The sequence below is a fragment of the Gymnoscopelus braueri genome (assembly GCF_963280865.1).
Source record: "Gymnoscopelus braueri genome assembly, chromosome: 19".
Lineage (NCBI taxonomy): Eukaryota > Metazoa > Chordata > Actinopteri > Myctophiformes > Myctophidae > Gymnoscopelus > Gymnoscopelus braueri.
The window spans coordinates 26,062,432-26,088,963 of NC_137621.1; the positions used below are offsets into that span (position 1 = coordinate 26,062,432).

Below are 26,532 nucleotides of genomic sequence, written 5' to 3' on the forward strand. Positions count from 1 at the left end.
CGGGGGGCTTGTGTTACTGTCAACTATCCTATCCTCTGACTCCAATGTTCGCAGCCCTGCCTCTGACGTGTACTCACTAGGGATAGGCATTTGGTAATTTCTTTGTAAATGCGTACACTAGGAGTGTTGTGTGGTTAGCCGTAGCGTGACTAATTTACATTGCGGAGCACATACCTTGGACACACATCAACTGTATCTTATACATGTACAGTATGTAGTGTAACTGCTGTCAGTACTTGAACACAGCAAACACCTTATTCCTCCAGACATAGCTTACAGGTGAACAGTGTCCAAAATACAGTTAAACAGTCATCTGTTCCTAGGTGACTCTTTATCAGCTATGATTTAAGAGCAAAGCCTTTTTGTTTAATTTAAAAGTCGTACACGCATCCATTGTTTACATCCGCGTCCTCGTCGTGGCCACTACAGCGCTAAACATATCAGCGTAAACGGTAAAGAATGCCAGCACTAGATGTACCCTGTTTTAATTAAACTCTGGCACTTAATGTGTTAAAAAAAAACAAAAAAAACACAGAACCAGAGATTGCGATCCGAAGACGTACTGCTCCATTCACTTCCTGGTTAACTTATTACTTAAAAATCATTTTTCTCGGCTCCTGTTTACTTCTTTTTCATTTTGTCCGAGACATGTTATTTTCAAAGGCGTATAAAAGCGAACGGGAGGTCGCGATGACAGGAAGCACAGTGAAAACCCTCTGTGATTAGCAACCATCAGGGGATCGATCATACTGGAGATAAATATTCTGTGACTTCTTCAAAAGGTAAGAAAATCGCTGGCAGTGGGTGCACACAACCAGAAACAAGTCTGGCAGTGAAAGGGTCAAACATTGTCCTAAACAGATATGGATTTATTTTTGTGTACACAGTTAACCCGTGTGTGCAATGGACCCTTCGCTAAACCCCACCCCAAAAGCGATTGTCCAATGCCAGCTTAGCAACCGTTGTTAGCCTGGCATAGGTCTGGCAAGCTTTCGTCACCTGCCATAGCTGTCAATGTTATTTCGCCCGCACAGGGGCACACACACAATCATTTGCGACATAATAGCAAGAATAGGAATACCACGATAACGCAATGGTGACTATGAACCACCTACCCAAACCCGTTGGAGGCTGCTTTTCCCAAGCTGAAATCTGCACTTAGACCGGGTCCGGGTGTGTTGAACACATACACAGCTTAACGTCAGGAAAGTTACACGACACGACTCACTCGCCCAGGTGGTGTCAATAATAGGCTACTAATCACCGCAATCGTAACAAAATTCAGAATCACAGCGCTGCCTGTTTCGGATTCCGCACGTTAAAGTATATTAATTCATTTGTTCGTCTATTTATTAACTCCTGTTGCAGTCTTACCCTGTGGTACATGAAAACTCCTGTTACAGTCATGGATAAACTTTAACCTGGTGTTTACACTTTCTCCATTTACGGTCCGTACATCTATATAAACGTTCAGATTTCAAATATAAAGTGCTTACCCCATGGCCACAGATGCTAAAATTATGCACGGGACTCTCAAAAGTACCCGTATATTCTGTATTGTTCAATAAAAAGCATTTTAATCCGATCAGTGGCCATTTTCTCATACTGTATTAGAGTGCAATACACCTACAAACCGATAGGGTCGCTCAGTTGAAAGTGCATGGAGAAAATGGCCACCGATCAGATTAAAATGCTTTTTATTGAACAATACGGATGATACGGGTACTTCTGAGAGCCCGTACATAAATGTAACATCCGTGGCCATGGGATAAGCACTTTATATTTGAAATATGAACGTTTATGTAGATGTACGGGACATAAATGGAGAAAGTGCAAACACCAGGTTGAAGTTCATCCATGACGGTCGTGACAGTCGACCGTCGTGTATCCATGGCTATTACTCCCTCTAACATTTCCCATGTTTTTAGTTTATTGAAATAATGTCATGCACATTTGTCCAGTGCATAGCCTACTGCAGGCCTTGTTGACTAGATTTAGAAGAGATTTTGAAGCTCTTGCTCCTGAAATGATCGATTATTTTTAAGGGGAAAAGCCATCATTTAACATGCAAGTCAATGGGTGAGAAGCGAAGTTTGCCAGGCGCTGCCAGGCCTGGGTGTGACTAACTTCGCACCACCAGTCACAGAGTGGAGTGGGTGGGGCTTAGCGAAGGGTCCATTGTCTGTCTGATGTGTGGTTACTTTGTGTGTGTATGAAAGAGTGAGACAGAGAAACCTGTGTGTCAAATTTAGTGTAGGTGTAATCTCAGAGCTCCATTCTCCCCTGAAGCATAATGCTCGGCAATCCTGCTTCAGGCCATGCTGCTCTCCACCCACACTCGCTTTTCGCCCCTTCTCCATCCTTCACATGAAGTGTATAGTCACCTAGAAAAAAGCTTGCACACTTCTGTAAAGAGAATTTTATAATGCAGCATATGAATACAGCCTTCATCCGTGTTTTTAGGGATACAACTAGCCTTTTAAAGGTTACTGTGACATAATTAAATTATCACATGACAAAGAAGAAAGTAAAGCAAAAAAGAACATCCTAAAGCATGCTGATTGCCTTGAAACTTCACCAACACACTCAAGGTTACGCAAGGTTAATGCTCGTTACTGGGAAGAGGAGCGCTCCAGCGTGTCTTTATCATAGAACTGCAAGGTAGGAGGCGCTCAGGTGGCACAGTGGTAAGTACCTGCCCACCACGAGGAGTCTGGGGGTTTGAATCCACAGCCGTGCTTCCGGCTTTGTTGAGCGTCTATACAAACACAATTGGCCCGTGTTCGGGGGATACTTTTCTGAGAATAAAAAGTGTCATCAAACTTGAAATAATTCAAGGTCATTGTTAAACTACTACTAGCCTCTGTCTTGACTTCTGTCTGCTTTCCCTGAATTTCTCAACTCTCTCTATGCTCTCTCCCTCACTCTCTTCCCTAGCTTTGATCTGAGTCTTTCACTCATTAGACGTGTCCACTGTCCAGTGCTTAGATTACTGGGGGTGGCAGAGGCTGCTAGATATAAGACAAGTAAGGGGATGAAAGATGGAGGGATGAGAAAGAAAGGGGAGAAGGAAGGCTGGGCAGCTGAAAGGTCATGATGTCTGGCGTTGGTCAGCAATGTGCATCTTGACGGCGCTTTACGATGGCTACAACCAGGCGAATGTCAGCAATGTCAGCCACTCCTCCATGACAGCTGTAATTAGCCGCATGGAGAGGGGAAGGCCAATACGTATGGGTCACAGTCCCATACGTATACACACAAACACTTTAGAAAGAGAATTAGAAAGGAAGTCAAAACAGAAGATGAGTGCTGAATCTTAAACACCACGGTTTGCTTGCACATGCACACAGGGAGATCATTTGCACGCTGTTTATATTACTTAATGCATTTTTAATGGCCTTTGTTTTGTTTTTGTTGGGTTTTTTGTTTTGCTGTGGGTGTTGATGCACAACCCTGTTTATAGTTTCCACTGTGTTGTTGTCATTACTTTGAAACAGAGTTTTAAGAGGTTATTCGATGGAGAATCACATGCACCACAGTGCAGTCCCTTTTTAAGGGGATCAGTGGTAGATTACATTGACTGTTTTGAAATTGGCAAACAATGTGACAAAGTTGAATCAGTTCATACATAATTTAGTGATGGGAACAAGGGGCACACTTGCAACCAGACGTACAGTACACATATGCGGCACATATCTCGGCACGCCTTATTGTAGACTAGGAATACAGTGCCAGCGGTGGGGTACGAAGAGCCACTAGGCGTTAGACTGCCGCGGCATTCTGCCCTCGTGGAGTTCCTCGTGAAAAATTGAACAATCGACAATCTATGACTTCTGCGCCTCCTTGCGGCATAATGTGCATGAATAAGTCATAGTGGGGTCGGAGGGAGTGAATGAGAGAGGGAGAGGAGGAATGAGAACGATGAATTTTTCAACCGCATTTCCAACTATGAGGGCATCTGCTGAGACACTGTGTCATTGTGGTTGTGACAATGAGCAGGAAGAGGGTAGGAAGGTGAAATGAAATGAGTCCTCTATCCCTGCTGTCAAATGACTTCTATTAGGAACGTGTGTGTGTGTACACGTACCTGCATGCCTGTGTGAGTATTGTGACTGTCTGTCTGTCTGTGTGTGTGCGTGCCGTGCATGTATTTGTAAGTACAGCCATGTGCCTGCCACAATGACACGACCTCTGCAATTCACTCCCTGGAAGATTTCATATAAATAACTAAACAGCATGCAAAATGCTACTCCCAAGGGAGAAGCTCTATCTGGGCCTCTCATTCTTGTTCTCTCTCTTTCCCTCCCTCCCTGTCATTGTCTCTCTCTCCCTCCCTCCCTCCCTCCCTCCCTCCCTGTCATTGTCTCTCTGTCTTTCTCTCCTCTCTCTATGGGTCTCTCTCTCTTTCTCTCCTCTCTCTGTGGGCCAAGAATAACTGTCTTCCATACAACAGTCTAATGGAAAACAAGTGGAGTTGTTTTGGCTGAAACCATGTGGCATATTTTGCCCCTTCAGTCTTTGGATAGTGTGTGTGTGTGTGTGTGTGTGTGTGTGTGGGGGGGGTGTGTGTGTGCGTGCGTTTCCTCTTCTCGGGGGGTAATTTGAGGCCACATGGTAAACTTGGTGGGTGTTCCTCCCAGCCTTGGGTTCGGTGGCTGTTTGACTAGAACAGACAGAACTCAATGCCTCCTCACGCTATTGTACAAACTGGCATATTGTTGCCTCCGGTGCTGCACCTGTTCTACGTAGCAACAGGGAGACGTAAATAAATATTGGTCCACTTCCTTGTTTCAACCCCGTCTATGGCGCTACACATACAGACACCGTCACATGCACACCCTTCCTATTGCCCCTAAGGGGGCTTCAAGGGTTTTGGCAAGCGGTCCCAGAGTTGCTGAATGTTGCATTCGATCAGTGGGATGATTTATTTAAAGCTGTTGGTTGGTGGGCTAGTTGCTGTGGTCCTGGGGCGGTGTGGCCTCATGATACCAGCTGCTGTCCTATTGATCCAGTATGGACTGGTGGAGGAAAGAAGAGGACTTCTCCAGATGTCCTTGATATGGCCAATACCCTATACTGTGTTATCCACATAGACGTATGTGTACCACTGCATTGATTGATGGCTTGTCTTTGCTATATTCACTGGAGAGAAGGGGCCATCTCTTTTCATCTCTTCCAATGTGTATTTTTAGTAAAACAGTTTTTTGTTTTGTTAGCAAAGATAGGTTGGGACATTGAGTACCCCTGAGACCTTAGTACACACATGCAGCCAGTCACTTAATGTACAGTACATACTGCTCATGGCCTTTCATTTTATGGTGATATGAATGCCACACACAGAGGAAAAACTAGCATACAGTATCTGTTGCATGTTACATTTTTACGTGGCTTATTGGCTTCTTGGGCATTCCAGCACACGAGCAGTACGGCACTTATTATGCAAGGCTCTCACTCTCAACACAGATCTTTTCCTCATCGGAAGCGGGCTGTGGAATAAGCACACTTCTCAAGAGGACAGAGGATTACCAGGGAATGAAAGCAAATGGGCTGACACGACTTTCCTTTTGCACTGAGGGAAAAAAAAAATAGCTAGCTGCTTTTAGCGCAATTCTTCCATCACACTGAAATAGTCTCTGATCCCAGCGAGGCTGTGCGGCCCCCAGGTGCTGTGGCCCCTCAGTCCTGGGGCCTCAGGTAAGCTGTAAGCCGTGGGAAAAATACCCCCTAAGCCGCATTAACGCCGCCAAGATATACGTATGGCCCACAGCGATAACGGCAATAACATCAGAAACTCATCCACCAGAGCCATTCATCCTCGCGGTATAAAAACGAAACAAAAATTCTCCGAATTTGGGATGGAAAGCTCTCTAACTTGCGCTCTTAATCCATTAAGACCTGGAACGCATCTATGTCACTTTAGATTTCTTTGGCTATTCAAAAATAGCAGATCTACAAGCTCATAGCGCGGCACCGAGTGCCGCGCTACGAGCTTGTAGATCTGCTATTTTCGAAAAATTGTGAAAAAAATATTTTTTATATATTTTTCAAACAACTGTTAGGATTTCAATTTTTTTAAAGAATAGCCTCAGGTCTTAATGGGTTAAAGACTCCACTAAATCCCCGCCCGCCCACCTGCCACCACACACAAAAATGCATGCGCTCAATTTACTTTACTAAAAAAAAAAACATCATCATTCTGGCTAGCATTGCTTAGCAGCAGTATCTCTATGTGTTATGTGCGTTCTTCTTTAATGTCATCATGTCTGTGTGCTTATAGGTGACAACAGTGGACAGGTTCCAGGGTCAGCAGAATGACTACATCATCCTCTCACTGGTCCGCACGAAAGCAGTGGGACACCTGAGGTAAGCAGTAAACACGTTTCCCCTCTCCTGAAATACGCACACTTCACAGGAAGGAACTACTCTACGTAAATATACTTGTCTCAAAAGAATAAAAGCATTGGGAAAAGGACACTCCTTGGATGACTTTGGCTATCTAGAGACAACAATTCTCAAGGGATTTCTTTTTCTTGTTTTCTTTTCCTAGCATACAACGTTGGCACACACAGAAAAGTTCTAGTTCTCGCTCTGTTAAGCTCTCTGCTTAATTTCACAGACAGGGGGTGGATAAAGACAGCTTTAGGGACTGCGGCAGAGAGCAGAATGAGTCTTTTGGAAGTACCCACATTTTTTGGTGTGTGTGTGCCGATACACTAATTTCACCAAACGATACGATACGATATTTGGCTCACAACTTCGATACGATTTCGATACGATACGATACGCACTTTTTTATTATGAAAATATATGGGGGAGAAAAAATGCAAACAAATAATTCTGTTTTTGCATTATTCAGACGCAAACTTGTAGCTTTTCAGCTACAATAGCCGTTTTGAATCCAAATAGGGCAATAGTGTGACACCTGACCCGAAAAAAAACAACATGTTGTCACCCTTTTCACCTCGGGCTGTTTGCATGCCTGATTATTATTATTGTAAAAAAAAAAAAAAATCATTTTTTTTTTCAAAACGATATTTTTTTTTCTCAAACGATACATATCGTCACGAAAACGTATCGCGATATATCGCGGGACGATATATCGGCACACCCCTGTCAGGGTTAAGAGAAGCCATTGTGCTGTGATGATTGGAGTGAGAATAACGAACAAAGACTGATCAAAGGCAATTCATAAGAGCGGTCTCTTGCAGGCTTTAAGTGACATGTTGGTTCACCACTGTGCAATGGTACTGTAGGTTTGACATTTTGTCATCCTGTGTCCCATTGTTCTTCTTTTCAAACTCCTTTCCTTCCTTGCCGCTCTTCTTTTTCGCTTTTTAATCATGAATTGATATACATTATATAGTCAAAACGGCTTAAATTTTTAGGGTGTAGCTGATGCTGGTGTTATCTGAATGTCTTAATGCCAGACCACTGAGGCAAAACTCTGCCTTCACCACTTGCTAAGCTGCTAATGTGCACCATACTGACCACAGTGCTCTGATGTATAGTGAGTGACTGCAAGTGAAAACTTGCTCCTAGTCCTTACAGATAGCTTCTATCAACCCCCGAACAGCCAACACACTCACCTGGCCTCACATTGGAAAGTCTGCAAATGGAGCCTAATGCCTGATTTATACTTGGTTGCACGCCGGGTTGCACACTGTAAATAGCTGATCTACAGGCTTACAATGCGTCGCAGCGCAACACATTGTCAGCTTGTAGCTCTGCTATTTGAAGTGCACAACATCGTATAAGTAGCAAATAAGTCATCCTCGGTTCTTTTCTTTTTTTTCTTTTGGCATAGGCGCACCTATTTCCCTGATAGCGAAGGGTGTAGATAAAAGCCGGCAGAGAAAACATTGAAGACTCCATTTTGTTTATTTATTTATTTTATCCCCGACCTCATCTCACAGATAAAGCCAGGAAATTGATGGCATTGCCTGTGAGAAGTGCAGTAGGGCCATTGAGAGGGGTAGTTCATCTTATTGGCTGTAACCCAGCCTGCTTTCCTTTCTGCTATCTTTCATTTAATGTTGTCATTTTATTCTCTGCCCACACACTAGGAGGGATGGGTTTAGAAAGCACTCCTACCATAATGCATGCTAACGCTACAGTTATCCACTGAAGAGTACAAGAGACACTGCCTCCCCCTGCTTGCCCCATGAAAGTAGTTCTCATTGGTGATGCATGCATTATAAAATGTATGCATTGTAACAAATTGTTGCATTTTTGAGTATGAGATATGTTATTGATAAATATGAAATACCTGTAGACATTACAATTAATCACATCTTTGAAATTCATTCATGTCCTGTGTTCCTGCTAGTGAATGGCTTGTTAAGAGCATTGATTAATGGGAAGTTCCTTGCTGTCACTTGGATTTTACCCCATACTGTGATCACTCTGGCATACCCCGAGGCCCACCTCACACCCATTCACCCCCCTTCCCATGGCAACCTGCTGCCGTGACAACCATGGGGGATGCAGCTGACCAAGCTGACCCTGGATCTGACAGGAGAAGCATTACTGCTGCTCCACGTGGAGACAGAACACCCCCCCCCTCCCCCCACACACACACAGATGTACACAGATTCCAACATCCTCCGACATGTACATGCACTCACATGTGGGGTCACTCATTCTCTCTCTCACACACACACACACACACACGCACATAGTACTTGTCCACTTTGCCCTGTCGTGTCATGGAACAACCCAGGTGGGAGTCACTAAACCGAACGATGTCCCCAGGCTACTGTGCTTCGTGATTGGTTTGGCTCATCTCAAGCTCCGTGCTCATTGGTTGTCCGCTGTTGCGGTTTGTCTCTGTGGCAATGTTGATGTACTTTAGAGTCCCATGTATGTACCGTGCATCCTCTTCAGCTTGAGATTTACAATGCAGTATTTACTCACACATTGATGCTATTGGCTGCACACATTAACTGACTCTTAAATCCTGCACATTCTTTTCCGTAAACCCTTCCCCCCCACATAATTCATCCACACACTGTACATATTGCAGAGATTAATCTTGTTAATCTCATGCTCTGCTCATGTCCTCTCTGCATTCTGCATTTTTGGCTGCGTTAGTGTGTGAGTGAGTATGTGTACGAATATAGATAAAACCAAGATTGGTTTGAATCTCACTGTGGCCGCTGTGAGAAAGCCAAAGTCATATCCTTTCCTCCTCATAACCTCTGCCACTTTTCCACGCTCGAGAGAAAAGCTCTGCATCAACCAAGCTGTTTTTGTCTCATTGATTTATTGGCCAGATAAAGTGTGCACTTCTCTGCAACGGCAATATGTTGCATATACTGTACGTGACATATTAATTATGTTGCAGAGCAAGTGTCCACCCCACCCCCTTTTTTCTTGAATAGATCTCACTGTTTTATGTCTCAAATGATAGAATGTGTCAATGCACTTGACATTGGTCATTTCTCCTTCTCTATATATCATATCGTCGTTGTCAGGCAGAAACCTTGGATTTCCATATTTAATCTTTTTATGATTTTTCATGAATTAATTCCCCATTTTATACTTTGTCATGAAAGTGTTAAAAATAACAAACTTACAACATGATGTGAGTGAGTGATGCATTGTGGGCTTGTATATCAGCTACCTTTGCTATTTTTTGTTTTTACATGTTGTCCTATAGTGTCATGCCCAAAAAAGGATTCTGTCTGTCTGTGGGTTTTATAAATATATAACCAATTAAAAGTATTAAGAAAATATTTTGACTAAATAGCTTTTGATTTAAATAATAACTGCATTGGACCCATTTGAACACGGGTACTTTTTCCCCCCATTGCTTGAAAAGTAACATACTGTACAAGGTTTCTACCTGACAGCAACATGTCTGTGTTGGTGGAGTACAGTATGTAGTGTTATACTGTACTGGTGTTGCCTGAGGTGGAATCTGTTTTTCTTTCAACACCCTGTAGCTACTTATCTTAGTAGGGTCCTCTAACATAGAGTTAAAATTAGAATTCATTTCAGTGCTTAACTGTGTGTGTGTGTGTGTGTGTGTGTGTGTGTGTGTGTGTGTGTGTGTGTGTGTGTGTGTGTGTGTGTGTGTGTGTGTGTGTGTGTGTGTGTGTGTGTGTGTGTGTGTGTGTGTGTGTGTGTGTGTGTGTGTGTGTGTGTGTGTGTGTGTGTGTGTGTGTGTGTGTGTGTGTGTGTTCGTTCTCAGGCAGCTTAAATGTGGCATGTAGGCCGCTATGGAGTTTAACTATCACAAGAGCAACCTGTAAACGATCTTTTAATAAACACTTCGCCTATTGCAGACAGTCGAATCGACCCCTCGATTCGCTAATCCCTTAAACCTAGTGGATGGAGAGTGGGCCAACATATCTGCCCTCTCTCTTCTCTTCCCCCCACCCTCTGTTCCTTTTTTATCTCCACCCTCAACTATAGCTAGCTTATCCTTCTCTAAACCTCTACCTCCTACACTGTTTATTTCATTTTAACTCCAATATGTTTCACTCCCCTTCCTATCTGATCCTTTCAGTTCAAGTTCCCCCAGCCCTTGCACTCGATTTTCTTTTTTTCCTTCCTCTTTTCTGATCTGTTATCTTCCACCCCCAGTTATTTATTTTCAATCTCTCTTCTCGTCTCTTCCCAGGGATGTGAGGCGTCTGGTGGTAGCCATGTCCAGATCCAGGCTGGGTCTGTACATCTTCGCCCGAGTGTCTCTGTTCCAGAACTGCTTTGAGCTCACCCCCGCCTTCAACCAACTCACCGCCAGACCTCTGCAGCTGCACATCAGACCACACGAATACTTCAACCAGGAACAGCCCGTGAGTAGAGATGCACGCACGTGCAGAGAGTCGGACGTGTTTTCCCAGAGCACCCTTATGTCCTAGTCTTTTGACCACTTAAGCCCTATATACTTGTGGAAAGTGGTTACTTTCTCATATACCCAAATACCTTTTTCCTTATTCTGCAACGCTGTTCTCCATCCTAGCTCACCCCATTTCCCTGTCTAATCCTGCCTCTATATTCTGAATGGAATCTTGATTCCTCTTCTTGGCCTTTGGTCACAAGTCTTACTGTGGCTTTAGCGCCCAAGGGCCTCCAGTCTGTTAACAGCATTCTGCAGGGGCCGTCTGCTAGCCAGGGGAACTACAGGCCCGGGCTATAATTAACACTCAAAGGTCAGAAGTTCTGTGCTGCTCCCCCAAATCCCGCCAGAGCGAGACGGCCACTGTCGTTTCACTGACTGGTGTGAGTGGAAACGCCCCCCAACCTGACACATCCTCCAACACTGCAGCACTTGCTCCTGAGAGGGACAGCTCGTTTTGGGCACACACGTGCCCCCCATGCTGGGCCAAGCCTTATGTGGAGCCAGGCAACTCCTGCTGTTGCCTGTACCCTAATGCAGTTTTTAAGTCAGCCTTTTTTCTCCCATTAGCCTCGAGCATAGCTATTATAAATTGTTTAACAGTGTGGACGTGGAACCGGTTGCAGCTCTGCATGCAGCTTTATACATTTACAGCAGCTGATAACCGTACTGGACAAGACCGTAAAACATCTATTACTGCAAAATGGGGTTTCGGGAAGCACTTTAAGGCGCTCTGCCTGTGATAGTTTTACAGCGATAAAAGCACAGACGGTTTAGTTTTACAACGCTGCAACCCTCATTGTGCTCAGATCCACTTGCTGCCCAACAAGCCGCTGTGATTTCAACCTATTACCTCGCTATTTAGGATGCAACGGTCCAGTTGAATGAATACTGTACTCCTCCCCTCCCTCCTCAATTTGTCCTCTGCGGCCTATCCCCCTGCATACTAATTCATCAAACCATACAACTGTGCAACCACTTCTTTTGATGTAGCGTGACCATTGATCTTCGGAGACGGCCAACAGGAGATGTGTTTTTATTTAACAAGGCGCCTGGTGAGCGAGTTCAGCATTATCTCCCTGTACATTGTCCCGCAGATCAATAGTTAACAAGGATGTAATACATTTGAGAATTTGTGCTAACAAGGTAGGTACAGGCCCCCAGCATCCCTCACTCAGATCGGCTTCTGGGTACAAACTTTAACCATCTCTCACTTTAACTCTTCTTCCTCTTGTTCGTCTTTGCAGAGAGAAGCTTCTAATCAGCCCGACCAGGTCATAAAGAATATGCCTGAGATGGCCAACTTGGTGTACAATATGTACATGCGCATGATCCAGAGCCAGCAGTACAGACAGGTAAAAAAGAAAAAGCCTTCAAATAATATTCAAATCAAACCTAGATATAGACGGCTAGCCTTCTGCAGAGCCACAACGTAAACATTTTATTAATTATATATTTATACGACTCTAAAAGACACACACATCACTGCAAATCATGCCAAGATGTCTTACAGTTTGCCATGGTGCAGCTCTTAAAGCAGTCTCTCTCCCTAGTTGCTTTTTCTTTTTCTTTTTTTACTTTAAACTTTAATGCAGCGCTAGAAATAGGTCATGTATTAGAGCACTGTTTTAGTTCTGAGTGTGGAGACTTAACAGGCCACAAGCCTAACATATGCAGAAGCTCAAATGAGTTTGAACTTATCCCCTGCTGCTTTTAACCTTCCCATCCAGAGAGACATGAATGTTACATACCATAAGGGATGCCATGTTTTGACACTAGACTATGTATTCTCAACTGGCTTCAACATTCTGTATTGAAGCCAGTTGGCTTCAATACAGAATGTTTTCCAGTGGAAATACACAAATGTACAATAAGCTGAAGAATATCATGAAACTTGAGGGGAAAGGATATTATAAAAATGTAAAGGTTGAATCATCTTTATCCCCCCCCCCCCCACCACCACCATTCCCCTACAGCAACAGCAGCAGCTTGCTCCACCCCCACAACAAACCAAGACCGTTGTAAAGGAAGTGACGACCATCTCCAAACCAGACGAGGACACCCCAATGGAGCAGGAGAACCAAGAGGGCAAGGCTAAGAGCTTGGAGGCGGAGGTGGCGCAAACCCCAGAGGAGGCAACGACAGTGAAGGCGGCACCCCAGGAGGAGATGGAGCAAACCCCGGAGGAGGACACAGCAGAGAAGGCGGAGCCCCAGGAGGAGAAGGAGGAGCACGCTAAGATGCCAGAGCACCCCGGCAGAGACAGCGACAGCGACGGGGAGGACAGCGCAGATGAGCAGGAACCATAGAGTGTTCCATCTCTGCCTCATCAAGAGTGTCAGCTTTGGGAGGCTCATGTATACCTGAAACTGTCCGTTACAGAGAGAGAGAGAGTCCATGACTGTAGAGTCAATAATCCTGTTTTAGATTTGTGTTCTACTGGAGCCACAAAGAATTCACACAGGGAAAATCTGGAGAACGGTGATATATTTGATTTTTGTGAAACACCTTTTGTAACCAATTGTACTTTTTTATTAAAAAAAACGAAACAAAACGCTCAATTGGATTTCTAGTCTGATATATATTTTACTTTACACACATGAATGGGTTTGTAAAATGCTCACTAAGAAGACATTATTCTCTCAGTACCTCTTCTTTACACACACAATATAATATATATATTCAGGGGCGCCGATTTGTGTCCGCGCTCGCGGGTGCGCATGCGCGGCCGGTCTGCGTTTTGTTTAATGCGGTTAATTTGGTTAATTTGGTACCAAAAATGTACTCCATGAAGTGAAGATGTCGGTGTTTTTTTCTTTTTCTATTTTTGTGATGAGTTTGTCATGGGTGCTCTTCATTTCCCCTGGGTGCTTTAGCCCCGAAGCACCCGCAGTATCGGCGCCCTTGTATATATTGGTTCATTATGTTCAAGTCGTGGTAAAATCTTAGTCATGATATACAGTACTTCATCCTCCCTTACCGTTTTGAAGCACAACTGCAATTTGGCAATATGATTGGCAGACAAGCTGCTACTATTCAGCATTTGTAGGTCTGTCACCCAGCCACCATGCATGCAGGGTGAATTTCAACCGGCATTGTACGGATATTGTACAGTCACCCAGTCCCTTTTCCATTCATAACTTGCATATGGGTCTTACTTAACTGTGGAGAAGACAGATGAGGCCACAGCCTGCAGGCAGACAGACTCTAGTCATTACCGTGCACCACATGTTAGCTTGCCGTTACCTCATACCTCAGGCAGACTTGTCCACACTACAAAACCCCAACCCCTACTGTCTGAGTAGAGAGGTCAGTTGCACAGCTGCTCCAACCGCTGCATGTTTAACAGTCCTCACATTGACTTTGATGCTGGTGCTGGGGATCATGCGAGTAGATTCATTCAGATGAACTAGCAGCCATTTGAATTATTTTTTTGTCATCTTCCTTAGCGGTGGGGCTCTAACGGTAAGGTCAGTCGGCTCAACACTTTGATCCAAAATGAGATCTCGAAAACTGTCTGGATTGCCATTGAATTTCCAGTGCAACTTGGGGGATGAGTCGTACTGGTTTTGTTGGCCCCATGGCCTGAACTGTGGCGGCACCCGTAGGCCAGTATTTCCACTTGCACACAAGATACACGGGTTAATGGGTGGAGATCCATGAAACTTGCTGAGCACATTCATGCTCCCTGGAGGATGAGCCCAAACAATTATGATGACCCCAAAGCCTCTCCTCTAATACTGCCGTAAAGCCACAATTTCCACTTGCATACAAGATATCTGAAAATAATTTATAATGGATGGATTGCCATGAAACTTGCCGAGCAAATTCATGCTCTCCAAAGGATGAACCCTAATAATTTATAATAACCCCCTGACCTTTCCTCTAGCTCTTTGGCCAAAATGTAAATTTTACACTCAAAATATGTCATAATCTAATATCATATTGCAATCATATTGCACAATGAACCCCACTGATTTTGTAATTTACAATGTGTTAATCTACTTCATTTCTAGCTCCAGTGAAAGCGCTGACGTTTCAAATTTGTCCAATTGGGTGTAGGTAGCATGGCTTTTAGAGTCTTGTTTTAAATTGAAGACAAGAAGCTCATGTGGCGATTACATCTGTATTGAAAGTCAACATTTTGGTCTGCAGGCCTTTATCAAGACAATGCCAAAGTATTTATCAACTCAAAATGAATCTTAATGTATTGGCAGACATGGATAGACCCGCATTTGATCGATACAGTGGCTTTGGAGATATCATTCCAGTTCCACAATTATACTTCTGCTAAAGCAGTCCACTATGAAGGTAGGCCACTAACTGTTGCTTCATAGGAGTACGTCTGGGTTTTTCCCTTTCTGAGAAACCTACTAAAAGTAGGTTTAATATTATGACATTGAAAAACAGATTTTTTTCTTTTCCCTCAGGCAGTATGTCCAATCTTTGTACTGTATCAATACATTATTGACATACAAGATATGACCTAAAGTGTGTATGTATATATAGTGTATGTAATCCATAATTATTCTATAGCCGTTAGCCATGTGAAAGATCAACAACCCTTTTTATGACATACATAAAACTACATATTGTTGGGAGGCTAGAAAAACTCTGCACAAAACCCATGGCAACAACTGCAGTCACATGAATGTCCACATTGTGTAATATCCTCCCCCAACTTCAGGCTGCTAATTACTACATATCTGTTTAGTACGAGCTTGACTGTTGGGCATTCAGTTCCCTGTGGTATACCTTGTTGTAGTAAATTAGGACTAAGTGGTGGGAAGTGGCCACTGTGCACCCAGACGATCCCTTGGAGCCCCAAGCAGGGACTTGAGACTGGAAGCAGCATCCACGGTCAGGGAGGAGAACAGGCTCTCGCTTTCTCCACAGCTTTCCATTGCTGAAGGTGAACATGTCTTTTATACTCACGCGACAGGTATTCATTAGGTTCATTGCTACTTTGCAAAGCACTGTTTTAACTATTGCTATGGGCTGTTTGTCTCTAAAAACTAACTGCATGCAGTGAAACCGTTGTGTCCATTTGTTTATGATCACAGTTGGGGCAGTAATGTATTGTCCTCTGAACATAGTCAAAGTTCTCTTAAGCTAGGCTATCGTGGCAATATAATAATTGTTCCCGTGCAGATTTATTGGAATGTTAACTGTCATATTGTGGAAGTGTATATATCTTGTGTTTACAAGATATTGCACAAGTAGTAGATGAATTGGCAAGCCGTGATTTGATTATTATCATTAATCCAAATACCTGCATGTCATGTGCATTGATCATATTTTACTCATTTAGCAGAAATTGTTCATGAAAAAAGAATTGATGCCAAAGCAGAAGAAAGGGAGTGACTGCACTCCTGACTCTCATAACATTCCACCGTCTCTGCATATTGGCCTTTCAATGCCTGCATTGTCTCTAAATGTTTTGATAAGCTGCACAGCGTTCCCAAAAAGCACGAGATGTGTTCGTGTTTTGTGTAATTCATGACCTCAGCCCTAGCCTTATGTCGTGTGACTGTCTCAACAGGAAATTGCATACCACAAAGCAAATTGGGAAGTGTTGGGAGAGGAAGAAAAACACCAGCTCTTTAAACTGTACTTGGGTTGTGGAATCCCAGCAAACTAGACTTTGACACTCATAAAACCACAATTTATACAATCTCAACTTCAAGGCTTGATCTCGGACCAAATATTCTGGCAGTGATTTATTTCTTTTCCCCCCTTTTTTTATTATGATATTGGCAGAAACAATAAGTTATACACAATACATTTATGCAAGATTACAGCACTGCAGTGCACGATAAAGGGTATAGAGAAGAACAAGTGGGGTTAGGGAAAATAAAGAGTATGGAGAAGGAAAAATATAAACTTATATATAAAGAGCAAGGAGAAAGAAAAATATTAAATTATTTAAAGACAGAATTTAGGGGGAAAAAATATTAAAATGTACAAAACAAATAAATGTATTATTTTTGTACCCCTTTTCTCCCAGTTTAATCATTGTGTGAATTGATTCCACCCCACACATTTCTGTGTGTTGTCACTGCCAAACACTCCCTGCTGACAGGTGCCGCTCCAGCCCGTAGGAATACGTGCAGTGACAATTGTCACCCTCCCCACCCGGCTTCCCTCCCCCCGAACGGGCCAATTTTGTTCGTATAGAGACGCTCAACAAAGCCGGATACACCATTGCAGATTCGAACCCACAACCTCCGCAGTGGTGGTCAGCCACTTGACCACTGCCCCAACCGAGCACCCAAAACAAATACATTTATAACCAAATATATTGTCACTGTCGGGCAGAAATCTTGTAACTTCCATTTTCATAAATTAATTCAATATTTTATACATCGCCATGTGACAGTGAAAGTAGCTAAAATAAGCTGATCTATTGATCTGAAGTTGTGAGCTTGTAGATTGGCTGTTTTAGCTGTCTAAAGCTTTCTAAAGTCAACAGAACGTTTTCTGTTGACAGTGATGACATGAATCTCTATGCACTTAGAAGGGCCAAACATCCCCATCAGCAACATGCAGCCAGTAAGACAACCAACAGACTTTATAACGGTGGCAAAACAGTAAATAGTAGATTTATATGTTTTGTTATCACTGTACTTTTTAAATATTATTCCCCTTCAATCTCTCATCTCGCACATACTGAGTGTCTTTATACGTGAATTACATGAAAGCAAACATATTTTATAATCTTTCAGTGTGCATACAATTGGAACCTTGCACTGCATAAATCATCAGGCAGATGGCATTTACACATTCCAGTTATCTGTGCTTCATCACAGATAATAAACAATCTGGATCCCCAAATACCAACACACCGTGTCACCCATTGTCATTTGTTATTAACGTTGACAGCTAAATAATGCTTTATTACGGACGTCATGCATGATCGCTGCTGTTAGCAGGTGATTCATGTGGCAGGGCTTTTCCTCTGTGGGGTCTAAGTGGGCGGCCAGTTGACCTCAGCAGCCAGACGTGCACTGTGGTTGTTGCATGGCACTGCCGGCTTATCGTGCTTTGTCAAGACCACAGCTAAATCCTGACAAGTACATCCAGATCATCAACAGGGCACGTTCCAATCTGATAATCTCCCTATCATCACTAAAGTGGTGTGGACAGGCATTGGGACTCTATTCCTGTTATTTTTGCAGAGACTGATACTCTGACATGGCCAATGGCTTCAGAGATGGAAGTCCTGTTGTCTTACAGCAAGACTCAAACTACATTTCCTGATCTGTGATTAGTCTGGTTGATTAAAATGTGAATTAGCATATTTTGAATATAATATGTTTTTAAATTAGACCATTCCTATTATGTGTCTTATGAGTATACCACAAACTTTTCTCCCATGCTCTCAACTTCTCTCTCTCCCAGACTAGGATGGCCAGTTGTGGGTCATGTTTCTGGAGCATCATCTGGTTGGTGGTTCTTCTGTGCGTGGGTTGGCCACTCAGCGTTACCCTGGGGGCTCTCTATGGCCTCGTCACCCCGCTCACCACCTGCATTGGCCTGGACCGACTCTCTGACCTACTCCTGGAGGGAGCCAACCTGGGTCGAACCTGCGCCCAGAACATGAGGCACGGCAAGCCGTTGTGTTAACCACTTGACCACTTAACCACAAAGGTTTTCTGAATGTTTATTTTATTTGAACCTATGCTATGCCCAAAATTGGGACGCCAGGGTTAAAGTGGTTAAGATTTTGAGGTCCAACAAGAAATCAAATGGGAAACCAGTGCACACTTGATATTCTTCTAAAGAGAGAAGTGTGTTACTTTTCATTCATGTCTTGTAAGGTCTGTTTTATTATGAGATGTCCTGAGGAGCTTTGAGACACTTTGGTTTCAAATGCTGATGTGAAATGTACTTTGAGAAAACTTTATACAATATAATATAAACATATTTTGTTGGTCCAGAAGGTCTGGAAAAATGGGTTCCACTTGCTTGGTGAATATGTAATAACCATGAATTTCACATTTGTGTGGGTTTGCCTGCAATGAAATAGGCTTTGTGTTCATGGTCTGTGATTGCTGTTTAATTCATGATGACACTGCTTGGGGCAGATAAGAATGGAAATAGCTATTTAACATTGGAGACGCTCAGACATGTAAATGAGTTTATGGAAACTTAAAATACGATTAAAATGGCTTTGAACTTGTCTTCTGTTTGTTGATTGAGTTGTTGTAGACAGAATTTGACATTTGCAAAAAATAGCAATAGATGCAAAATGTAAGTAAAAACATAATACAATAACAATTGCACTGTGTGTGTGTGTGTGTGTGTGTGTGTGTGTGTGGCTAATCTCGCAAACCGCTGGACCGAGTGCCAAATTACCGCCACTATTTATTTTTTACCACATACTGTATGTTGTATACTTTTATAAACATTTAACTTTAATTTCATGAAGTCAGTGGGGCTCAGATTAAACCTTGCCAAAATGTGGAGTCATGCATCATAGACAACTGTCATCATAGATGACTGGAATCACAAAAGGAATCTAAAAGTTAGTCCGAGATCGGTCCGAGATGATATGATTGATCTTTTTCTCTCTTCTACTCACACTTAAGAGATTTGTGGTTTAATCAACAGGCATACAACTTTAACTGTGACCTCAGCTGTTTGTCTATTCTGTTGTGCTATACAGAATCCTGGAAAGAGATTTTGGCTATGTTGAATTCCATCACTAGACGCTACACCTGTGATTCAATCTATTGTGCTCTGAGCTATCGTGACAAATTGTTGAGGTAAGGCTTGTGCTTTAACAAATATTTTAGAGGACCATCATAGTAAATAACAATTTTTCTTTTTTTATGCTGCATAATAGCGTCCTTGAGTAACCTTTCATTTAACTGAAATCAAGCTGAAAAGACTAAGTCACTCTGGATAAGTGAATGTCTGCTAAATGCATACATTGTATGACTTTTTGCAATCACTGCTCGGTACTACTGATTCTCTGTCAATTGCAATTGGCAACCTGTGCCTGCTAAACAAACAATCATTATTATTGACAGTGTCCTTAAATGACTTGTAAAGGTGGAATGAGGCCACTTTTGTTTTACCCCAGTGTCGGGCGGGGTAACGTATGAAACATAATTTCAGCTCAAAAGAAATCCCCCAAAAGTGGTGTGCCAACTTCATCTTTCCAACAACAGTCAAAAGTACACTTTTGTGCACGATGTTGAGTCTGAAAACTCAAAAATCTCATGTCACCTTTGACTGACATTGGTTTGCCAGCTGCCTCGGAAATCATTCAAATGTCGGTATTAAAGCTTAAACCTACAAATCCGGGTAGGTATCGCCAACGCATTTTTGTAGCTCATTCACATTTTATTCATTAATATTTTATACTCGAACTCAAAGAGCTATTTAACCAATTTTTTTAGGCTGTCGCTGTTGACTGATGCACAGCGACTAAAACTCAGTGATGCTTTTTATACGTTGGGTTCTAATCCTTGAGCAATTTCTCCGAAAAAAGACTGGCTGTAGTGCAATATGTATGTCTGTCATATGAGATCCTGTTACACTATGTTTTTTTCTGGGTTTGTTCTTCTCCCAAACGCCCAGAGGGGCAGAATAGCACTTGCCAAAAATCGCCTGATTTTAATTTCAACTTTGTTCTTTCTCTTTTATTACTCAGAAGCCTTGGCAGAGGATGCAGTGAGCTTGGCTTGCACAGGGTATAGAATCTGAGAGCCAAGTGGATGGATGCACATGAGAGAGAGAGAGAGATGCCTGGGTTTAGCTGGTGAATTTTCATTTGAGTTTGAGTATGGAAAAAGCTTGCTCCTTATTGGCTGCAAAGTATCAACCTTAGGATAACAAATCCTACGACCTTAGGAGTCAATTTTTACACTCCCAGAATTAAATTAGCACTTTGGCTACTGTGTGAGGAGACCTGGGAGGCTTAGAGAGAGGAAATGTAGGCCTTCTCATCCAATTAATCACATACTGGTTTGTAATCTCACACACACACACACACACACATGCACATTACTTTACATATTACATTATTTTACATTCATACACACACTGAAGTGGGAACAGTTTTGTATGACTAACTTAAGGACTGCCAGAGTTAGACTGCCCTGAATGTAAAGCTACTACATTCCTCATAATGTGATCTACAGTATGTGCTAATGAGCTGTGACTTAACTCTCTCAGTGCCAATGAAATAAAAAAATATGTTCTCTAAACTGCCAGCAATTTTTATTTTTTCAAAGTTAAAAAAATAGTGCTTAGGAAGTGAGATACAGCCTTTTTCAGTTATAAGTTAAACAAAGAGTGGATGGAGCTGCAAATCTTCAGATAATGATATCTTGGGTTCTGAAAAAAAAAAAAAAAAAAACTCTGGATAACTCGGGGCTTGGCACTGAGAGAGTTAATGTATGTGTGCAGTAAATGAGAGAGAGAGTGTGCGCGCGAGTGCTTGCTTTCTTGCTTGCCTGCCTGCCTGCCTGCCTGCCTGCCTACTTGCTTGCCTGCCTACTTGCTTGCCTGGCCGCCTGCATGCATGCACGTGTGTTACCACCCAGAGGGTTTCTACTCTAGCTTGGCATTTCCTAGCTCTCATCAGGCAGGATTCATCCTCTCATATCATCATCTCTAGTCTGCATGACTCCTATCTCCTTCCGCTTATCTCCTTTCTCTAGTCTGCCTGCCTCCTATCTCTCCTCTCTCCTTGCCTGTCTGCCTTCCTCTCCTCTACTCTGAGCCTGCCTCCTATTTCCTTCCTCTCCTCTCCTCTCTCCTTGTCTGCCTTCCTCCTATCTCCTTCCTCTTCTCTCCTCTCTCCTTGTCCGCCTGCCTCCTATCTACTTCCTCTCCTCTCTCCTTGTCTGCCTGCCCCCTATCTCCTTCCTCTCTCCTTCTCTTCCTGCCTCCTATCTCCTTCCTCTCCTGACAGTCTTAGGCTCTTACCAAAGGGCACAAACTGCCCCTGACTGCTGCTCCTGACTAAGGGACTGTACAGTGAATATATTCAAATACATGCAGACCATAAACACTCACACACATCCATGCACTGTATGCAAATATAGGCTGATTCGTGACAGTGAGAGTTTGCAAAATATGAAGCACTTCAGGGTGTGTGTGCTGAACAAGCTATATTGTAATTCGTTCAAAATGGTTCATGCATTTTGAATGTGAATCCCTGCCAACAGTGGCAAGTTATTGTTTACTTGAATATGGATAGACTATCACTTCTCTGATGCTCTGAGCTCTTTATAAACAATTTGCTTTCAATTCCTGCAGCATTGTATTGGTATATAGCAATACAATGCAATATTGGTTTCTACTTAAAATGTGAAGGTTTAATAGTTGTCTCCGCCGAAGGTGGAGAATATGTTTTCGCTTTGTGTGAGCAAACATTGTTAGCCAAGCTAACATTGGGCAAGCTCCACGTGACACGTGTCAATTTGTCGACACCAATGCCTCTGATTGGCTAGAGGGACGCGTGACGAAATAAAATTCTATAAATAGGTGTGTCACTTCAAAAAGCCCCTACTTTTTGAAGTGAGGTAAAACAGGATCAATCAGACTTGATTGGAACAGTACCTTCAGTAAGTCCAAGTCACCCGTCTGTGCGTGTGTGTTTCCCTCTGAGAACACCTAACATTGGTCAAGCAAAGGCGCAGAAGGCCAAAGCTAAGAAAGCATACTCATCTACAATTGTAACGTAGAAGAGGACTAGAGTTGAAATGATCCCACAACAAAGCCGAACTCTTAATACGTGTCAATATGTTGACATCAATGTCTCTGATTGGCTAGAGGGACGCATGACGAAATACAATCCTATAAATAGGTGTGTCACTTCAAAAAGCCGTTTACGTTTTTGAAGCGAGGTAAGACAGGATCAATCAGTCTTGATTGGAACAGTATCTTCTAGTCCAAATCACCCGTCCGTCCGTGCGTGTGTGTGTCCCTTTGAGAACACCTGACATTGGTCAAGCAAAGGTGCAGAAGGCCAAAGCTAAGAAAGCATACTCATCTACAACAGTAACACAGAAGAGGACTAGAGTTGAATTGATCCCACAACAAGGCCGAAGTCTTAATACGTGTTAATATGTTGACACCAATGCCTTTGATTGGCTAGAGGGATGCATGAGGGATGCATGACGAAATACAATTCTATAAATAGGTGTGTCAACTGACCACGCCATCAGTAAATCTGAAAGACACTACATATTCAGTCGCCCCTGCAGAACACCAAAAACCACGCGCATTCTATCTAGACGACAAGTTTGAAGAATTGGCAAATCCATCAAAGTACCCTTATGGCCGTGGTGGTTTAAAAACAGAAAGAGAAAAAGACATCACACAGAGAAAATATTTTAACCAACGCCTTTTGCATTATGATGATGATATTATGAAATTAGAACATTCCTAGAGAACTATGGTTAAAGATAGGGTAGGTGATTTCATTTGATTAAAATAGCACGGGTCCGCTGGCGGAGACTTGTGCTCCGAGGAGCACATTTTCTAGTTTTTTTTTGTTTTACACAATGCTTTGAACAAATCCCACCATATATATCTTTATATCATTATTCTTTTAACAAATACATTGTGTTCAGTACTATAATATAATAATATAAGGGCAGTTCTCTTTATGTGTAATAAGTTTAGCCTATTAGGCTATATGTGAAACAGGCTAAATGTGTAGTAGAATAATTTGAAGAATATTTGCATACTATGCACAAGTGTCAGTGTTGTTGAATAACATTTTTACAGTCCCTATACCTGCCTGGGGATAGTTGACGGTACTCTTAAGATCTGTACTCACTTAGCACAGCACAGGCCTTTAAAACAATCCCAACTAGGCCACACGAAGAACACACATTTTACTGGGCTATATTTATATCTGATTTCTTCCTTGTGGTGGCAGTAGATAGGTGTGTGATCACCCAATGTTGATTTAACCTTGGTGGGAACAGCTTTGAAAATTGCTGGATGTGAGAATTTGAGAAGCCTCCAAGTGTCTCTCCAATTAAATGAGCAGGCAGGCACTGCTGCGAGCCTTTTACACCATCAGGTGCTCTGGGAATAGGCTAAATAAACACTGTTTTCATGAATGACCATTAGTAGCCAAATCCCTCTCTGACCAACAGATAACCCTCTATTTCAATCTGCCATGTTAACATGTCATCTGAAAACATAGGCGTAAGGATATTAGGCTTATACACTCAAATAATATCACATCCATATCATTGTAATGTTTTTCCAGGGATGAATGACTTTACTTTATATATATATCACTTATCCTGTATTATGGACAGACTCAGCAAAGTCATGTTCATAAAATGTTAACATTATTTGAATACTGGGGCAAAAGGATACTGAGAGCAGGCCTGGATTCATTACATAAGAGCAAAATAAAGAGTCATACGGTGAGGGGTTATGGCTCGGGGTCGGGTGACAACAGCATATGATTCATGTGGCTCTCTGTGCCCTTTCATCTTGTCCTCCTTGTGGTGGAACCGTCTACTGCTCTTATATGTTATTTTAAAGCAGTTGGAGCTTTCTCTTTCTCTGGTTTGTGTAAACTGGCAATGTCATCACTGTCTTGTTCTTTGCTCTTTGGAGGCATGTGTCACAACAAGAAGATAATTGTTTCGAAGTTAAACATAAGGGGATTTAGTATTATTTTACGGGCTTACACAAATCTGACAGTGTCTCTCTAAATCCTAGCTTTTTATTTTGTTATATAAGGCTGTCTTTTATTATTACATACTACAGCATTGTTGCAACAAGACAGGGGGGATTTAGTAGGTTATAGCAACAAACATCAATAAAATAAAATCAATGTATTCCAAACAAGGCTTCTGGTTATCTTGTGTTTTTATCCTTTTGAATTAATTTTCAGTAAAGTGCTCAATCAAACAATACATTATTATTTATTTATTTTGTGTTGTAGCCTATTTAATCATTTACTGGGTATTTAAGAAAACGTTCATTGCTGGTAGGCCTTAGTTAATAAAGTTTAGCCTATATGTACAAATATAAAATATGAGCACATTATATAGTTTTCATTTTGCCAATGTTAATTTAGCAAAGCCAGTTCACCTTATGCCATCAATAACCCAAATGCTCACGAGCAACTCATGAGTATGGATACTCATCGATTTTATGCTAACATAATATATATGTTTCTCTGATAAATATCCTCACATTTGACCTTTGACTGGTCAAACAACAAGGCTATAAAGCAGTTAAAAGTAACCCTATAGGGCAGTGGTTCTCAACCTCAGGCCGCGACCCCCTAAAGAATCATATTTGAACTGGGGACCCCCCTGGCACGCACTTGAAATTGGAAAATAGCCAGTGCTCGACCAGTTTTATAGTATAGTTTGTTGATTATTTTTGATGCCGTAATGATCTTTTTTTTTTCATTAAATTTTTTTTAGGTATTAGAAGTCCTTAGTAAAGTCCCCCCTCAAAATCATCACTGCTATAGAGCGAGGTCTCTACACAATCAGCAATCATCACTCGTCAGCATAGGGCATAGGCCTCCTCAAAGAATATTCAGACATGCCGCAGCAGCGTTGACGCGAAAATCCCAACCGGTGGCATTATGTGATTTCTAGTCCTAATCGTGTGACGCAGCTGCTGCATGTTGCCAGCTGTGTTTCACAAGTGCCTCACGATCCTAGCCATGGTTCACATGACGCTTGTATACAAGCGTCATGGTGCCGAGTCCCCCTGGTCTAAAGTTGTGTTCGATTTTTTCACATTGCCATCTCTCACATAAACATAAACGTTCAGATTTCAAATATAAAGTGCTTACCACCGAGCCACGGATGTAACAAGGCGATGCGGACCGCGATGAGTACCCGTATCTCCCGTATTGTTCAATAAAAAGCATTTTAATTCCATCGCCGGCCATTTTCTCCAAATTGTCGCCGATGCTTTCAACCATGCGACACTAATGGTTGGGAGGTGTATTGCACTCTGATACATTACAAAACAAAAAAAGAAAATGGCCGGCGATGGGATTAAAATGCTTTTTATTGAACAATACGGGAGATACGGGTACTCATCGCGGTCCGCATCGCCTTGTAACATCCGTGGCTCGGTGGTAAGCACTTTATATTTGAAATCTGAACGTTTATGTTTATGTGAGAGATGGCAATGTGAAAAAATCGAACACAACTTTAGACCAGGGGGACTCGGCACCATGACTGTCATGGTATGACAGTCATGTTTCAGGGCTACTCACGATCCATTTGGAACCGCACGCGCCACATGAACGTGTTGTTTTAATAAGTTGAACCAAAATTACTGTATGTGACACATGTGGCACTTTTCAGACGTATTGCCTCCTTCCTCTCAGTCGCAAACGATACGGTTCAATTGTTTCTTATTCGAGCCATATATGTCCCATAATATTGGCCCATTTAATAGGCCAGTGGTTCTCAAACTTTTTCATGTCAAGGACCCCTAAATTAATGTGTATTTGGCCGCGGACCCCCATCTGAAAATATTTAACGATATACAAAACCATTCAAACATTTTCCAAAAATATAGGCTACAAACATTTTCCAAAAATGTCAACAATCTTTTTTAAATGGCTTATGTAGAACCAAATGGACCCGTAAGGGTCCATTTGGTTCTATTTGTACACTCTAACTATCCATTTATCTGGGGACCCCCTCAAGGACCCCTGGGGTCCC

At 42.4% G+C, this 26,532-nt stretch overlaps 1 protein-coding gene and 1 long non-coding RNA gene across 3 annotated transcripts in view; both read left to right on the forward strand.

The window, feature by feature from the left end:
* Nucleotides 1–13,404, forward strand: part of aqr (aquarius intron-binding spliceosomal factor) — an 87,680-nt gene extending 74,276 nt beyond the window's left edge. For both annotated transcript variants that reach the window (XM_080413267.1, XM_080413268.1), the window contains exons 33-36: nt 6,278–6,363; nt 10,625–10,799; nt 12,091–12,198; nt 12,820–13,404. In XM_080413267.1, the coding sequence (XP_080269393.1) occupies nt 6,278–6,363; nt 10,625–10,799; nt 12,091–12,198; nt 12,820–13,152 (702 nt within the window). In that variant the 3' untranslated portion in view covers nt 13,153–13,404. The remainder of the gene's footprint in view (nt 1–6,277; nt 6,364–10,624; nt 10,800–12,090; nt 12,199–12,819) is intronic.
* Nucleotides 13,405–15,064: 1,660 nt separating this feature from the next.
* On the forward strand, nt 15,065–19,016 carry LOC308074222. Its single transcript, XR_013932075.1, has 3 exons — nt 15,065–15,154; nt 15,609–15,755; nt 18,245–19,016. It is a non-coding gene; the product is annotated as an uncharacterized lncRNA (long non-coding RNA).
* Nucleotides 19,017–26,532: the final 7,516 nt, after the last annotated feature.